General features: G+C 38.7%; 1 protein-coding gene across 1 annotated transcript; it reads left to right on the top strand.

Moving 5' to 3' along the window:
• The first annotated feature begins 11992 nt into the window (after positions 1-11992).
• LOC109220902 (serine/threonine-protein kinase-like protein CCR1) lies at positions 11993-14748 on the top strand. The gene has a single exon (XM_019385373.1). The coding sequence runs from the start codon at positions 12223-12225 to the stop codon at positions 14524-14526; it is 2304 nt and encodes a 767-aa protein (XP_019240918.1). The 5' UTR covers positions 11993-12222; the 3' UTR covers positions 14527-14748.
• Positions 14749-19072: the final 4324 nt, after the last annotated feature.

Genomic DNA, 19072 nt, shown 5'->3' with positions numbered 1-19072 from the left:
GGCGGCCGATAGGCCTGACACGTACCATCACAAATCACTTGCATAACTTGATCACGCTGAAGGAACTGATCACTAATACCAATATGCCAAATTCAACTATGGCTAATCAATCTACCTCCTTCCAATTTATCCTTGATTGCCTTAGAGATAATACTAACTCCATCCAACACATAACATACTCCATCTGCACTCATCTCGAGTGACCTTGAATCACGAGACCATGCTGTCCCGAATCCCACGAACCACTTCATACCTTCCTTGCGCGCATATTCGCACCCTCAACTGATATGCCCATTCTGTTAATCCTATTACGAATTCGAAATCTCTTCTCATTTTCCTCTCAAGTTCTACACTGCAAGTCAAAACATCATAGAACACTCTGTGCCTCTTCTCATAGGCTGCTATCAAGCTCGATTCTAAACCGTATCTATAGGCTCGAAATCATTAGCCATCACACTTTATCTTTTGAATTCACTAGGACCGTTGTTGAGAGCCACCCGCTCTGACTTGGCCCCGAATATAATCAATTCCATAAATCTTCTAGCACATGAATACCCCATTGGTGATGCACCTGGCAGAATCCCTTCCCTTGGAACCCGCATCTTTACAAACACAATCTTGAATCCTTCCCCAAGTCTGAACATGGCCAATAAGGCCAATGATAGCCTACCTTTAATAATTCCTCTGCTCAAATTATCACTTATGGTCTTTTCCCGTTGCTGAAATAGCCCATCAATATGCTAATAACCAGAAACCTCGCAAGTAGTTAACCATGCAACCCCATCATAGGCGGTGGGACTCTCCCACTTAACTCGAAGCCACTATTACACAACTCTGGAATTTACCAGGATTCTTAATCTCCTATTGACATAACCTTGCGCAATCAACTGCCAACATGCTCGATATCTTACTATAGAAACCCCCTTTTTATACTCAGAATCATCAACAACATTCGCACGACCGATCCCTTTGCTGTATAACCAATAGAATTCATCGCAGAAGCTCGCCAACCACGCGATCGCTAGCCTGCTCACAGGGATGAACTACCTGTAGAAATCACTCCCGACATCTTCCAGCGCTGCTACACGGGGTACAATCACTACGACATCAATAACTCGTCCTGAGTCTGAGCTCACTCTCCAGCTGCATAGGTCCATTTACCCCTCGTGGACATCATTTAAATGTGCGGCAACATCCTTCCAATTCAAAGTTATGCTGCATCCTTCTTCATTTAAGCGGCTACTTTTCGTTATATTAAATCTCCTGTCGCACAAGAACCGCTACTTCAAATTAGATCCGTAGACCCCAATAACCAAGCACTAATATTCTCAAATCGCCCCAAACTCACCTTAAGGTATGTGGTCATCCCACTGCAAAGCCCATATGTAACTCCGCCACTCTCCCACTTTGGCGGAACTCATCCCCTTAATCGACTACTCGACCTTCGCTTCATATACCTGGCCTATTTAGAATTTTTGAAAACCGCCTGACGCTTCCCACATGTCCTTCCTCGTCCTTTGATATTCAGTGGCTGCCTTTAATAAAAATCTATCTTCGTGGCACTTGAACCCACAATTGCTGCTAACTTTAAACCTTTCCGAAGGTCATCTTTATCGAACCGTCAACATTAGAAATACCGATTCAATCCTGAACCTCCGCACCCTGCGATATCTGACAGTTGTATCTCCAATACTATTTCACAATATCTTGCCCCAAAGGCGAATTGTAGCAGATCATAACACCGACTAACTTAGTACGTTCAATTAGGACAACGACACCCCATCATAGAAGAAAGCTCCACCACGCTTGCAAATACCAAGTCTCATTACTTCCACCAGCCCACATCTGACCATCCTTAGTCCGCTTGCCTTTCCCCTGCCGCGAATAAAATACTAAATCTCTTGATTAAGCACGGAGTAAACCTCTCTTCAAGTCATTCACTGCCCCGACACGTGGGCAAACATCCTACCATCATATCACTACTGCGGAACAGTCATTCATAGGCATCATGGCAACTTGTGCCTATCCCCAAAGCCCTCAGAAGTACCGTTACTGAGCTGAAACATTACGATATCCTTCCATAAGGCGACGATAATAATCAAATCAACAACACCGGGAGAAATATCCCGCACCACATCCGTAGTACCGTTATGATTCTTCAATTCTCGATTTATAACAAGCGCTTTGTGTCGCGTAAGATTGAGTAGGAATGAATTAAAGGCATACGCCTCCAAGGATCAAATCGCACGATAAGGAATCAACAAGGGAAGTACTCCTAACAGTCCTGCAGCCTCCCGAGGATAAGTACAGACGTCTCCGTACCGATCCACGAGACTCTACTAGACTTGCTCATGACTCGTGAAACCCTAGGAACCTAGTGCTCTGATACCATGTTGTCACGGTTTAAAATCCACTAAGGGTCGTGATGGCGCCGGACACTGCTGTCAGGCAAGCCAACCAAATAACTTAATCAAATTCTCGTTTTAATACTTTTGAAATCTAGGATTTTCCTTCAAATTTAGCAATTTAAAAGATAATTGTCTCAAATCAAATTTAAATGATAAGCAGTTAATACAAAATACTTCAAACCATCCCAGAACCCGGTGTCACAAGTGCATGAGCAATTTCTAAGAAAAATCAAATAAAGTACAACAACTGTCCGGAACACCATATTGGACAGAAAATAAATACAGATAATTGAAAGAGACTCTGCTGAATGCGGGTCGCCTCAAGAAGTGCAGCTCACCTAAGTCTCCGTCTCCACTATGCTGCTACGCCTAGTAGGCCACTAGAGTTACATATACCTGTGCAACAAAAATGCACAGAAGTGTAGTATGAGTACGAAAACAACGTGTACTTAATGAGTATCCCGTCTAATCTCGAAGAAGTAGAGACGAGATGGTCAACTTCGACACTTACTAGTGGTCCAATAATAATATGGTGAAGATGTGAGGAAAACATGGATTTATCTAGCAATTATAACTCATAGAGCAAGAAAACAGGTAACACCTTCTCAAATAATAAGGAAATTCCAAGATTTACTTATCGTTATCTTTATTAGTTTATAGCGGGCCAAAAAGGCAATATCAACTTCATTAAGTTTCAGGATAAGCAATGCAAGCATGCGCATATTATGCCGAGGCGACGACCCGATCCAAGAAATAAACTGTGCACTTGCCGAGGGTCGACGGCGTGCCTATAGATGCATCTATTTAATCTACCGAGGCGTTCGGCCCGTTCCATAAATAAACACACAAACAGTCAATCAAGAAGTCCACACGGAGTAATTATCCAATGAAAACAATCCTCTTTTAACCATTTAAGAAAAATAAAGTTTTATCTGTTTAGAAATTCGTTTACTAATTCGATGTGATTTAAGCAATTCAAGCTATCAATAGGTTCATAAATAATCCAAGTATAGCATGCTTTTGGGTCCTAACTACCCGGACAATAGCATAATAGTAGCTACGCACGGATTCTCGTCACCTCGTGCGTACGTAGCCCCCACAAATAGGAGCACATAATCAATTATTTCACCTATGGGGACAATTCCCTCTTACAAGGTTAGAAAGGAGACTCACCTCGCTCCGAAGGTCCATAACCGACATTCCACGCCCTTCCGAAGACTCGAACGATGCACAACGCTCCAAAACTCATGCTTGGTGATGAAAATGGCACTCCAAAGTTGCTCCAAAATCGGCTCCCATGGAAGAAATGAAGTGAAAATGAGCCAAACTTCGATTTTTAAAGAAATCTCTCTGCCTCCAGCAGTTTTCGCTTCTGCGGAAAAATTTCCGCTTCTGCGGAAAATTTCCGCTTCTGCGGTCTCGCTTCTGCGGTTATGACAGCAACCAGCACTTTTTTCGACACGGAAATGAGCATAACTTCCTCATACGATGTCCAAATTCGACGATTCTTTTTGCTATGGCTCCGTAATTACGATACGGATATAATGGTACAATAAAAACTTAATTTGAAGCTCATTGCTTAATATGGTACCCTTTTATGTCCAAAGAAACGATGTTGAAACATCAAATAAGAGCGAGATGCAACCCGAAACACACCCGAGGCCCCCGGGACCCCGACCAATCACACCAACCAGTCCCAAAACACATTACGGACTTACTCGAGGCCTCAAATCATATCAAACAACGCTAAAATCATGAATCAACCCCCAATCCAAGCTTTATGAACTTTAGAACTTCCAACTTTAACTTTCGATGCTTAAACCTATCAAATCACGTCCGATTGACCTCAAATTTTGCATACAAGTCATATTCGACATTACGGACCTATTCCAACTTTCGGAATCGGATTCCGACCCCGATATCAAAAAGTCCACTTCCGGTCAAACTTCTCAAAAACCTTCAAATTTCTATCTTTAGCCAAATGACTCAAAAATGACCTACGGACCTCCGAATTCACTTCCGATCGCGCTCCCGACTCCAGAATCACCATACGGAGCTATTCACAGACTCGGAATTCCAAACGGACATCGATAACACTGAAATGCACTTCAAGCCGAACGTATGAAATTTCTTCCAATATGCTAACTTCCACAATAGGCGCCAAAACGCTCCCGGGTCATCCAAGACCCGATCCGGACATACGCCCAAGTCCGAAATCATCATACGAACCTGCTGGAACCTTCAGATCCCAATTCTGAGGTCGTTTACTTAAAAATCCAATCTTAGTTAATTCTTTCAACTTTAAGCTTCCGAAATGAGAATTCTCTTTCCAAATCAACTCTGAACTTCCTAAAACTTAATTCCGACCACGCGTACAAGTCATAATACCTAAAATGAAGCTGTTCCTGTCCTCAGACTGCTGAACGATGTGCCAGAGCTCAAAACGACCGATCGGGTCGTTACAAATAGTGTCAACACATAGCATAAACATGATTTCTAACATGATTAGCGGTCAAATTTCTATAACACAGGGAGAGCATATGGCTAACAACAAGTTGTTCAACTTTACAGTTCCAAGAAATGGACCAAGTCATAATTTCTACGGTACACACCCACACGCCCGTCACCTAGCATGTGCGTCGCCTCCAAACCAATCACATGACGCATAATCCGGGGTTTCATACCCTCAGAACCAGATTTAGAACTGTTACTTACCTCAATTTGAGCAAAACTCTACTCCAATATGCCTTTGCCTCGCGAGTCTGCCTCCAAATGTCTCGAATCTAGCCACAAGCACTATAATACAATCAATACGGGCTAAAAGAATCAATTCCACAAGAAAAATACAAAATTATAAGTCGGAATCCGAAATTGGCCAAAAGCCGCCCCCCGAACCCACATCTCGAAATCCGACAAAAGTCACAAAACCCAAAACCCATTCACTCACGAGTCTAACCATACCAAACTTATCAAAATCCGACATCATTTCGCCACTCAAACCCCCAAAATTAACTCTCCAAATCTCTAGCCTCGAACTCCCAAATTTCACCTCAAAAACACACCAACTAGGTAGAAAATCAGTGGGGAAACATAATTATTGAAGAAGAATAGACACAAGGAGCTTACCTCAAGAATTTATTCAAAACCCCTCTCAAAAACCTCCAAAATCCGAGCTCAAAATGTTATAAATGGCAAAAATCTCGGAACCTTCATTTATATAGATTCTGCCCAGGCTTTCCGCACCTACGGCAACTTAGCCGCTTCTGCGGCCTCGCAGGTGCGCCTCAATGACCGCTTCTGCGGCTAACTCCGCACCTGCGACCAAGTTTTCGCTCATGCGGACTCGCTTCTGCGAGACAAACATCCGCTTCTGCGGAGACTAGCTACAAGGCCAAATCCGCATTCGCAGTCATGCAGGTGCGGGAAAACCATCGCACCTACGACCATCTGCTGCCTCACTTCCTTGGCCGCTTCTGCGGCTTCCTTCTCGCTTCTGCGGGCTCGCACCTGCGATTCCTCATCCGCAGGTGCCATTACACCAGCAGGAATCACACTTCAGCAATCCTTCAACATCCAACTTTGATCTGTTAGCCAACCCAAATTAACCCGAGGCCCCCGGGACCTCAACCAAACATACGAGCAAGTCCTAAAAAACGATACAAACTTAGTCGAGCCTTCAAACCACCTCAAACAACATCAAAAACACTAATCGCACATAGATTCAAGCCTAATGAACTTTGAAATTTTCAAATTTTACAAACGACGTCGAAACCTATCAAATCACGTCCGATTGACTTCAAATTTTGCACACAAGTCACAAATGACACCACAAACCTACTTCAACTTCCGGAAATCCAATCAGAACCCGATATCAAAAAGTCCAATCCCGGTCAAACTTTTCAAAATTCCAACTTTCGCCATTTCAGACCTAATTCTACTGCGGACCTCCAAATCAAAATCCGGACGCGCTCCTAAGTCCAAAATCACCCAACAGAGCTAACAGAACCATCAAAATTTCAAATCCAAGGTCATTTACACATAAGTCGATATCCGATCAACTTTTCCAACTTAAGCTTTCAATTATGAGACTAAGTGTCTCAATTCACTCTGAAATCTCTCCGGACCCGAACCAACCAACCCGGTAAGTCATATAACAGTTGTAGAGTACAAAAGGAGCAGAGAATGGGGAATGAGGCTACAACTCTCGAAACGACCGGCCGGGTCGTTACAGATAGACCCTCGGCTCAAGAAGATGAGAAGAGGCAGTGGCGCAGTAATATCACAGGAAGCAAGAAAGAAAGACAGATAATATCAACAACGTAATAACCAGAAAATAGAGAGACTGCAAAGTCTACTACATACTAGCAAATTGTGGTTGCTTTACCTTTTTTAGAGTTTAAATAAATTTTATACACTAGCCAGCGGTCTTGAAAAAAAATAATTCATTATCAGATCATAAAAAACAAGCATGTAGCTTTCCATAAAAAAATACACTAAGACATGTTATCTTGCAACACTAAGTTAAAATCTACTGATGGGGTAATGTTAGGCTACAACGGTTCAATAATACTTTTAGCGTGTAATATTGGTAAAAAATTTATGTGACGTCCAGTTTTGCAATACCTATTAATTTTGTACTCACTTTTTAAAAAAGATTTAACTGATACTTAGTTTTTGGTAATTTTAAATACATACAATTTTCTCTTCTTCTTTGATGCTGTTTTCTTGTTCTTTGTGCTCTCTTCTTCTTCTTCTAGTTGCAAAAGGGATACTTAAATTAATTTGTTTTGATAATTTGATGAATGGAGTTTGTTCCTTATGATATGTAAAAGTTATGTTTCAAATTTGAGCCTATTTAGAGTAAATTTGGTCGTTAAATTGTGTGTTGGATTGTTGAAGTTCGAAGAATAAGTTTATGTTTTCGAACTTTCGAAATCTGAAGTTACATTGAAGAGATTGAACTACTTAAAATTCGAATTCCTGAAGTTGCACTTGAAAGATAAAAGAACTTTATATTTGATTTCTGAAGTTGCATTGAAGAGATTGAATTACTTCAGATCCGAGCGGATACACTTAGCAAAATTTTGTGCAATGCGATTATAACTTCAATAGTGACCTCAAAATTTGACGTTATCCGCTTTGTATCAAGCCCGCATAATTTTTCCCAAAGCCTCACTACCATAAAGAGATCCTTAATTACACGCCACACCTTATATGTATATTTTCAATATTTTCAGCTATCAATTCTCTTCGCTCACCCAACATATAAATATTTTTCACTATTAGTGTATGTGAACACTGAAAGGATAAAAGAAAATTATCCATATAATTCAATTGGTTGTAACAAATTATTACCTATTTTTCAGATTATCATATCAAACTTGATACTAAAAATTACTTGTTCTTATTGGTCCACATGATCTGATAATAAAATTATTATTTCACAAAACATAAGCTTTTTAAAAATTTGACCTCTTCTACACGTCCGACATTAACTTTTGATGCTTCCTTCTTGTTTTTTACCTATTTATTTATTTAGACTGAGAGTATAACATGAGAAAAAGGAAGATGTTACATGTCTCCAACGGGTATCCTAAGGTTTAAGTTCTTAAATATTTTGCAAAGAATTTGTTGCTTCTGTGGTTGTCATACGAACATGAGAGTAACTTTTCGACACGATATAGAGTACATATAAAAACCTAGATCTAAATCCATAATTTTAATAGTATAATGAGCATAATGTTAAAAATCTAAAAAATTGAACCCATAAAATTTAAATTTTGAATTACTCTTTGCTTGATCACGCCTTGATCTTTCAAACGTCAAGACACGGAATTATTTTTGAAAGGACTAATTAAGTCCTAATATACCAAGTAAACATATATATGGTAAGCGAAATGTAAATTTTAGTATGAACTTGGGGGTTAATTTCATGTCGATATATGCCTATTGATGACGTGTCGTACCATAGACATAACTTGGCAATTTTTGCTTAAACGTAAAAATATTTGTCAAAACTATTCCCATCTCATTTAACTAACATTTCATCAATTAATGGCTGAAGGACAAATTTAAACTATTTCATAATGGTAGATCACGTGTTTCAACCGTGGAAGCAGTCACTAATACTTGTATTAGGATAGGTTTTCGATACACATCCCTTGACATGTGACCCTTTTCCGGATCCGGCGTAAACGCGAAATGCTTTGTGCATCTTTTTCATAATGACAGGGAGCTTTTTGTTTGAAAGCTTAAACGGAGCTTAAATAAAAATAAAGGGGCAAATTTAGTCCTATTCTTTTTTTGTACAATATTTAGCATTATAACTTCTGCAATAAATACTTTGTTTGATTTATGTGAAATGAACCCAAAAATGAGATAGTAAAGCTGAAAAGACCACATCAAAAAGACAAGTGAAGTAGTGACAAATTCCCTTTTCAAAGTTACATAGAAAGGAGAGAAAAGAAGGCATGTGCATGGCCAATAATAAAAGATCTCAACAATTTTGGTTAAGATAAGAACATAATATAATTTTTGATTTGATATGTTTCTTCCAAATTTCATGAATTGTTTTGGTACAATTTTTTTTTTCTTGACTAGAATTTTAATAAGACGTACAGCGAATGATCATCTGTGTTTGTTAGTTGGTACGTAAGACAATTGAGGGGCCCTCTCTAAAAAACTTTAAAATAATTTTGTGATTATTCCTCATTTATATCTTACTAAAAGATTTGCATTATTAACCATTCTACCATCCCTCATCAATGAGAAGACTTTGCACTAATCAACTTTTCGTCATAATTTCCATAATGATTGTCCCTGCATGTACTTGTACTTTCTTTTAATTTAATCATTCAATAATTGAATGAACCAATTACTTTTTTTTTTTGGGTTTTCACCAGGTATTTGGTATCCGTATTGGAGCCCACATTCATGCCGCGTAGGGTCCCATTCGAGGGGAGGGTGGAGGGAAGTGCTTCCTACAAAGAATTTTTTTCATACCCAAGACTCGAATCCGGGACCTCTGATTAAGAAAAGAGCAGTCTCATCCACTGCACCACATCCTTTGATGGTCAGTGAACCAATTACTAATACAAATTTACGTCGGTTAGTAATTCCTATGTGCAAGCTCTAACCCTATCCCATTTATAGTACGTATTAATATTTATACAATTTAATTAAATATTTTAAATGTATTTTTATTTATAGAATATTTTGATATGTACTTTTTATAAAAAATTTAAATATATAAATTTTTGCTATTAATAATTAAAAATTAATATCGAAATTCACACTGAAAAGTAGATATTTTAATCTCTTCATTCTATTTTCCGTTACTTTTTTTTGTGTTGTGTGTGTGGTGGGGGGGGGGGTAGGGGTAGTACTTTCCTTTTCGTNCGAATTGAAAGTTAAGCAGTGGGAATTCTAAAGATTCCCCGGGGGAAAAATAGAGATGTCTCCTACGTTACCCATAATATGTGGAAGTATCGACGTAATTTCATAGAGTCATTCGGTCTGAATGCTACATGAAGAACATAAGCCAGATGACGGAACGGGAAGACCCAGGATGTAGAAGATCATAACATGAGTGATTCGGCAGATTTGGATTCATATATATATCCACCCATGTGGTACTTCATTCTACGATATATATAAGATCCATCTGTATAGATATCATCATCTACATCCAGAAAGCCGTATGCTTTGGAAGAAGCTTGTACAGTTTGGGAAGGGGTTTTGATTGATCAAAAGAAGAATCTACTTCAACCGATATGCCCTTAGGCACGGCCATACATAACATAGAAATCACACTTGGAAAGGGTGGACAATTAGCTAGAGCAGCGGGTGCTGTAGCGAAACTGATTGCAAAAGAGGGGAAATCGGCCACATTAAAATTACCTTCTGGGGAGGTCCGTTTGATATCCAAAAACTGCTCAGCAACAGTCGGACAAGTGGGGAATGTTGGGGTGAACCAGAAAAGTTTGGGTAGAGCCGGATCTAAGCGTTGGCTAGGTAAGCGTCCTGTAGTAAGAGGAGTAGTTATGAACCCTGTAGACCATCCCCATGGGGGTGGTGAAGGGAGAGCCCCAATTGGTAGAAAAAAACCCACAACCCCTTGGGGTTATCCTGCACTTGGAAGAAGAAGTAGAAAAAGGAATAAATATAGTGATAGTTTGATTCTTCGTCGCCGTAGTAAATAGGAGAGAAAATCGAATCAAATTCTTCGTTTTTACAAAAACTTTACAAAAAAAAAAAAAAAACTAGGAGAAGATTATTAAAACAATATAAAGTCATTTTCAGAGCACAGTGAGTAATGATAATATTTTTTAAATAAATCAAATAATTTTTTTTTATTTTGCAAGGAAAATTCTAAAAGGAGAACCAAATAGGTTTATAAAGAAATTGGTGGAAATAAATGATCAGTATTATACTAAAGCAATCATTTATTTCCTTTCTTTCTTTAGCCTCTAACTGATCAGTCTCTATATTCAAACATAGTATAAGTGGCTAAATTTGTATATTAAACTTCTAGTACAATTTTGTATATATTTGTAAAACGTTTCAACTTCTTTTATTTAACATCAAACCAGTAAATTTTCTGTCCAACATTTTAACATGTATTATTTTTTTCATTTTGATATGAGATTAACTAGAAGTTATATGGAGTACTCTTTTGTGTACTTTCTTAATCTCTATTTTATTTTAATTTTTTTATGAATGAATAAAGTTGTTGCGTAAATAGCCATTTACGTTATGACCGTTTTACGTAAACAGCCCTTTTGAAGAGATGCACCTCTTCATTTGAGCTCAACATATTGGCTATAAATAACAGTCCATTATCTCAGATTTTTCATATGATTTTCTGACTTCTCCTCCTTTCTTCTGCATCGTTTTAACTACTAAGAAAGCAACAGTAAGTGTGATTTGCTACAGATCTTTGTGTTTGGGTTTGAAGTACCGCTACACCAGTGTGTGTAATTCGTTATACCCTGGGAGGAAATAATCCATAACCTTGGGTACTAGGAGGGGATTAAACTCCCTAAGGAAACACTGTGAATTCAATGGGCTCGGATTAAATTCTGTTTCATTTACATTTCTATTTATATGTTATTTTATCTTCTTCAAAATTATTTTACAAATACAGATTAATAACAATTCCAAGCTAAATATTTTTACACATTTATTGAATTTTTTGATACAAATATACGGTCAAGGCAAAATCTAACTAGAGGTCTCGGATTGAGCCCTTAAAATAGAAAAAAACCTTAATAGGGAATGCTTTCTCTTTTAGTTGGACTCATGTGGTGTGAATCCGAATTAGTAGGGGCTGCAATGCTGGTAATAAAAATGAATTATTTTAACGTTTGTAATCTTTAGTAGACTCCGCAAATGTACTCTACTAGTAAGTACTAAAACGGTACCATCAAAGATGTAGTGCAGTGGATGAGACTGCTCCTCTCTTAACCAGAGAACGCGAATTGCAATATAGTTGAGCATAGAACACCGGCTAGGAAACCAAAAATAAAAAACGTACTAAAACGGTATTCAAGAATTTTAACAGTGAGCTCCCCAGTAACTAACTAAAGTAAGAGTAGTTTCAATTTCTTAACGGTCCATCCAACAACAAAACTGTAAAAATGGCGACACCCACGTTGTTTCATCATCAGCATTTCCAGCTGAAGTACAACTCTCAACTTCTCCCAAAAAATCAACACTCCAATCTTGATCAATGCTCATCACCTCCAAAAACTCTTCTCCTTCTACTACTCCATGACTTTACACTTCTCTGCTCATTCAACGAACACTTGCAAATATGACCACCCTTTTCAATCTTTCATTTTTCCATCTTCTTCCTTTCATATTATTCCTCAAATCTGCATCTGGGTTTGGTTCAATGGGACCTATTTCAGCTGCTTTTGGTAAAAATGGCTTCTTTTGTGCTATTGATGCTAGTGGCAAACAAGATGTAATTTGTTGGGGAAATAAAACTAATTCCTCTGCTGCAGTACCCGACTCCACTAATGATGTTCCCCCTATGGCTGCTCTTTCTGGTGGTGATGGTTTTCTTTGTGGCATTTTAGCGAACACTTCACAGGCATTTTGTTGGGACTCTTTAGGATCAAGGTCTGATCTTGTTCCTACTGTGTTTAAATCTAATGCTTACTCTCATATTGCTGCTGGTAGAAGTCATGTGTGTGCTATTAGGGGACCTTATTATTCAGAAAGTGATTGGGGTAGTGTTGATTGTTGGGATATTATTCGAAAATCGAATGATAATGATACTTTTATATCAAGGGAGAGTTCTTTGTTCTATAATCAGTATACTAACTCAGCAGCTTTTAAGAAGATAGTTTCTGGAGATGGGTTCAGTTGTGGGGGTGTTAGGGATGGAGGGATTTTTTGTTGGGGTCCAAATTCAAGTGGCCTTGGAATTTCGAGCATATCGGAGAATGTTCATGTTTTAACTGCAGGGATTGATTCTGTTTGTGGGGTTTTAGAAGAGTCTAATGAGGTCAAATGTTGGGGTGGTAATAATGCCTCGTTTGGTAATCCTCCGGTGGGGGTGCCATTCGTGTCGTTAGCAGCTGGTGTGCATCACTTTTGTGGGATTCGAAAAGATAATCATGGGATTGAATGCTGGGGAAACTATAATTCATCTTTGATTCCAAAAGGATCAGGCTTTCTTGCTATTGCTTCCTCTGATTTTATCACTTGTGGTATTAGGGAAGGCGATTTAGTTCTTGATTGCTGGTATACAAATGTTTCAATACAAGTAGATTATGATCCGCCGTTGCAGCTGTGTAGTCCGGGATTGTGTACTCCTACTAGTTCTTGCGGGGAAGGAAAATTTTCTTTTAATGCAAGCCTTTTGAATGAGCCTGATTTGATAAATCTATGTGTTAGGAAAGATCTAAAGATTTGTTCACCTTGTGGGGTGAATTGTTCCGAAGGATTCTTTCCTTCTAGTTCTTGTACAGAAAATGCGGACAGGGTTTGTACGCCTTGTTCTCTTTGCCAGAATAGCTCGTGTTCGGATGTTTGCAGACTCCAAAACTCTGCAATGATGAAGCACCAGCATCAGCATCAATTGCGTCAACTACTGCTCATAATCGGATCTTCTGCTTTGGGCTTTTTGTTATGTTTAGTTGGGTTATGTTTGTTAATCCGCGTGATAGGCAGCAAGAGTAAAAAAGGTGGAAAGAATCAATTCGCCTCCTGTATTCGCAAGTCTGAGAAGGAAACTGATGCGAATGCCGACCCTCATCCTCCTGTGTCAGTGGCACCGTGTCCAGGGGAAGCTCAGGTTTTCCGACTCTCAGAGTTGAAAGATGCCACTAATGGGTTCAAGGAGTTCAACGAACTTGGAAGGGGAAGTTATGGCTTTGTTTATAAAGCTGTTCTGGCCGATGGGAGGCAAGTAGCAGTAAAGAGAGCCAATGCTGCTACGATTATACACACCAACAGCCGAGAGTTTGAGATGGAGCTAGAGATCCTCTGCAGTGTTCGCCACAGCAGTATAGTTAATTTGTTAGGTTATTGTGCAGAAATGGGGGAACAGATTCTTGTTTACGAGCTCATGCCTCACGGAACGCTTAACGACCACCTCCACGGCGGTCTTTCTCCTCTGAGCTGGAACCTTAGGCTGAAGATTGCAATGCAGGCTGCTAAGGGGCTCGAGTACCTTCACAAGGAAGTTTCTCCTCCTATTGTGCACCGTGATGTGAAGAGTTCGAACATTCTCTTGGACGCTGATTGGGGAGCTCGTATTGCAGATTTTGGACTGCTTACACCTAATGAGAAGGATCTTAACGGAGATGTGACGACTGATGTCTATAACTTTGGGATCGTGCTGCTAGAGATTCTTAGTGGAAGAAAAGCTTACGACCGGGATTGCACACCTCCAAGTATTATTGACTGGGCACTGCCTCTGATCAGACAAGGCAAAGCAGCTGTCATCATAGATCGTTATGTTGCTCTTCCAAGAAATGTCGAACCTCTACTTAAACTTGCTGAAATAGCAGAGCAAGCATTACGGGAAAATCCTGCTGAGCGCCCTGATATGTCACACTTGGCACTTCTATTAGAGCAGCTAGTGAAGGATGTAATGATATCATAGGCTTCTTGTCGGAGTCTTTATTATAATTTTTTGGTGGATTGAAATTTTTCAGAAAACAAGGATAGCATATTGGTGAGTAACGCTCTTTTGCAATTGTACATTTCTACGAGCTGCTTGTAAATTTTGTGCTTATATTTTTTGTTTGCCACATTCTTGGACAAATGTCAACAATAAGTTTTTAACATTTTCTTATAGCAATGAAATATGTTGTGCTGCATCAAATTATCTTTTGTTTAGTATCAAGATAATGAGGCATTTTCCGCATTTCTGAATAATGATATAGTCTTCTTTGTTCACTGAGTAGATGGGACGAGACAGTAAAATTTGGTATAGCGTACCTGCTAAGTTAGATGGCAGATAAATTGGGTAATTTAATTTCCTATCGCCCCATGATGATGTAATTTACACCATAGACAACAATAATTCACTTGAAAATACTGATTTTGCAAAATTTTCTGTTATTTCGGTAACATTGATCAGTTATATGTTTTTGCAATTAGTACCAAATGAAATATAGTAGTGTCTTTCAAAGGCTAATCAAGAATCTAAATTTGATGGGTTTAGCTTTTTAAGGTTCTTAGCACTGATCTCATTATACTTCTGAAATCATGGGATATTTAAATCTCGAGATTGTGAGTTTCACAATAACGGACTGGTGAAAACTGAAGTGTTGGCGAATCCCCTGAGAGAGCTTGCTCAACACAGAAAGCTGGTCGGTATGTTCCTTCGCCAGTACTCTTTGAATCCTACGTGACCTTTCCCATGTTACAATGTGTCATTGTCGGAATGTTGTCCATTTTACGTGACTTCTTCTGTAGATCCTGTTTAAGTGCAGCATCAAATGTTATTAGCAATTTTGACAAGGCCAGAAGAATGATACCTTTTGCTGGCTAATGTATAAAGATGTTATCATCCAGGGGCTTTGTCCATAAAATTCGTTCAAAAATGAACATTGTGACATCGCATTTCATGCATTTTGGGCGGAGAGATCTCCATATTATTACATAGATTCAAGATACAACTGTATTTTACCGGGATGTAACATATCTCCGAGAAATATTGTTTGTAGCAGAGTTTATTATGCTCTCAAATTTTGTCCTCTGACTGTTGTTATTGCCTTTACTGAGATGCTAAAACACTATTAGCAGGTCACATTTTACAAACTGAATGAGTAGGAGCAGATTCTTAGGAAAAAATCTAACTTCGTTCCTTGTTCACCAGCTAATAGTATCGGAGAACTGCCTCTTTTCCCCTATCCAGCGTTGCTGACATTATAGCCGATTACAACAACAACAACAAACCCAGTGTAATCCCACAAATAGGGGTCTGTGGAGGGTAGTATGTACGCAGCCTTACCCCTATCTTATGTAGGTAAAGAGGCTGTTTCCGGTACATTATAGCCGATTAACGTTAAGGATAATGTCCGACGGACTACTTATGTAATTTCTTTGTATAGAAATTCTTCAGAGTTACTTGTGGATAGATCTTTGATTTGATCTAGATCTGTTAAGGAGATCTATGACCTACAGGACAAAAGAAAGTTCATGAATCTATAGAACCAGAAGTTGTTTTTATGTGCATGTTTTATTGTACCAATAGGGTTGTTAGTATTAGAGGAGTAGGAAAAGCAAAGGTTCAACTAGGATCAGGGCACTTTTTTTAATTGCACTAATTCCATAAAGCTACAAATATTGAGTGGTCTTTTTCAAAAGAATATTCAATATATATGTAGCTTTGTGGAATTAGTTCCAACCAAAAAAGTGTCTTTATCCTTGTTGAACCTTTGCTTTTCCTACTCATTCAATAGAATTTTGAATATTCATGTTAGCCACTCCAGTTGTGTGCATGTGCAAGTTGGTATAAAAACTAAAGCATATATTCTTTTGCAAATAGTGAAACAATTTTAGTATCATATACCTCATATTTGTTTAGATAAATGGACTTGTTTTAAAGCAAAAACATTCAGTTCATGGCTTTCTGAAGGCAGCAACAACTACAACAACTATACAGTGAAATCCTACAAGTGGAGTCTGGGGAGGGTAGTGTGTGTGCATCCTTACCCCTACCTTTATGATGGTAGAGAGGCTGTTATGATAGACATGACACATTCACTTCATCGCTTTTTGAAATTAACAACAACCAGTGAAATCCCACAAGTGAGGTACGGAGAGGGTAGTGTGTGCGCAGCCACCTATCTTTGTGAATGTAGAGAGGCTGTTCCTATAGACATGACACATTCACTTCATGGCTTTCTGAAGTTTACAACAACAACAACGTACCTAGTGAAATCCCACAAGTGAGGTCTGGAAAGGGTAGTGTGTATGCAGTCTTACACCTACCTTTGTGAAGGTAGATAGGCTGTTTCGATAGACATGACACATTCACTTCATGGCTTTCTTAAGTCAACAACAACAACATACCCAGTGAAATCCCACAAGTGGGGTCTGCGAAGGGCAGTGTATATGCTGCCTTACTCCTATCTTTGTGAAGGTAGAGAGGCCGTTTTCGATAGACATGACAGAATAATGCTCATTATTCTGTTCCGGTGGGCTGTCGAAAGATAAAAAAGGAGAAGCTTTTCTGGTGTAGAAACTGAAGTTAGTTGCTAACTGCACTGAAGCTGTTAGAAAGCAGTTTCAAGAAACCAGTTGTGTGACTAAACAACAAAAGGTACATAAAAACTAGGATGCTTTTCCTCGTTTTTCCTTATGTTTTTGGACAAATCTGGAAACCTTATAAATCATATTACACGTTTCTTTCCCTTTTTTAAGGCCGAAAGGTTGAGATGAGGAAATTGACAGAAGGGAAATGAAGGAAAGAAAAAGTACGTTATGCTTTGCACCTCTCATATCAAATACTTCCAAAACAAAACAGTTTCAAAAAGAATGTAAAGATACTTGCTTTATCACGCTGGAAAAGAAAAGAAAAGTGATTAAGACTGCTAATTTCTAAAAACAAAATGGAGGTATACAAGAAACATATGGCCGTTTAGCGTTTGTGACGCCAATCACGGAGGGCCGATCGATGAGGACAAGTCAAGCAAGATTGACAGGGTTCTAGGTTGGCAAGTTTAGGAAGAAGAGGTGCACGTGTCACCTTTGACAAATTCCACTTCGGAATGAGAGAGGAAAGTGAATAGTTTTATAAGGCACAACACAAGTTCACATGGTACGCACGCTTTTGAGGCTCAATGTGGCATAGCCCGAAAGATAAATCCATGCAGGCTTAGGCCTAAAGCGGACAATAGGTATCATGAGCTTGGGTCATGACAGCTTTTGACTGTCAATAACTGCTTTTCAAGAGCTTCTTAAGAACAAAAACCCCCAACTAAAAAATGAGGGCTTTACCAATTAGAAGGAAAAATAAAGTAACAAAACAAGGAGTTCTTTATTAAGTGGTTTATTCAGCTATGTCTTTTGTAATAAACTGCCAATTCAAAAAGATGGTAGCTTTCCAGAGAGAAAAAGTTGATTGGAAAAGAGAGAAAATATGGGGGCCAGTTCAAACTCAATGAGTTATTACTTTTGCTAGTTTTAGCTTTTAGTTCAAATATGGGGCCCCTCTTCTTTTTTCCCTATAAATTCTGTTGCAGATGACACTTTAGCCTATAACATTTTGTAGTAGTTTCAGTAGAACCTTGGCTACAGAGAAATCAAGAAAGGAAGTATCATATGTAAGTAAGTAGCATCAAGGATAGAATCCGGAGCAGCTAAGAAAAAAAATTGAGTAGCTTGCAGGTCGATTGTCATTGCGCACTATTTGGTCAGTGGGAGGTAAGAGAGTGTTCCGTTGGTTTTCTCAATCCGATTCAGTCTAAAGTCTGAAAATCATAAAAGGTAAGTCGCTTGTTTTCATGATATATAGATACATGCCTGGCTCCTTGTATGCCACTTGCATTGTTCCACCTTAATTGATGGCCTTTTCATATGGCATGCTAGGAGCCATGCATGCATGTTGAGCTTCAAATCAAGCATTTCTTGCATTTTTTTTGACTCGCATAATCTTCTTTTAATTATCCTAACTAGTTTGAGATTGAGAGATAATTGTAATGGTGTAATTTTCATTAGCGGCAAGTCTTTCCTAGTGACGTACGTGTGCGCATGATTTTATGCAAGCAGTGACCGTTTATTGGCACAATTCAGTTTGCAGTTGAGTTTAGGTCTAGAACTATGGCCGTTTTAGGTTTTGCTTTATCTCAAAAATTGATATTTATTTTCTATTATTTTCAAGCATTGTATGCCTGTTTGTATATATTCATTTTTTTTTAAATAATATATACTCACATATATAATTTTCATTAGCTCCTAGTGACGTACGTGTACGTACGATTTTATGCAAGCAGTGGCCGTTTATTGTCACAATTTAGTTTGCAATTGAGTTTAGGTCTAGATCACTATGGTCGTTTTAGGTTTTGCTTTATATGAGTTGGTGGGGACGGAGCTAGAGTTTATGTTATGCGCTCTGCTGAACCCAATTATACTTTGATCCAAATCTTATATGTCTCAAGAAATTCATTGAATATGTACAAATTATTACTAATTTATAA

This window comes from Nicotiana attenuata, unplaced genomic scaffold (genome assembly GCF_001879085.1).
Source record: "Nicotiana attenuata strain UT unplaced genomic scaffold, NIATTr2, whole genome shotgun sequence".
In the NCBI taxonomy this organism is placed as follows: domain Eukaryota; kingdom Viridiplantae; phylum Streptophyta; class Magnoliopsida; order Solanales; family Solanaceae; genus Nicotiana; species Nicotiana attenuata.
The sequence above is the reverse complement of the archived record's forward strand: the minus strand, read 5'-3'. Positions and strand labels throughout refer to the sequence as shown.

What these genes read in the sequence shown, in the direction of transcription:
- LOC109220902 (XM_019385373.1), top strand. Translation starts at nt 12,223, where the DNA reads ATGACCACCCTTTTCAATCTTTCATTTTTCCATCTTCTTCCTTTCATA.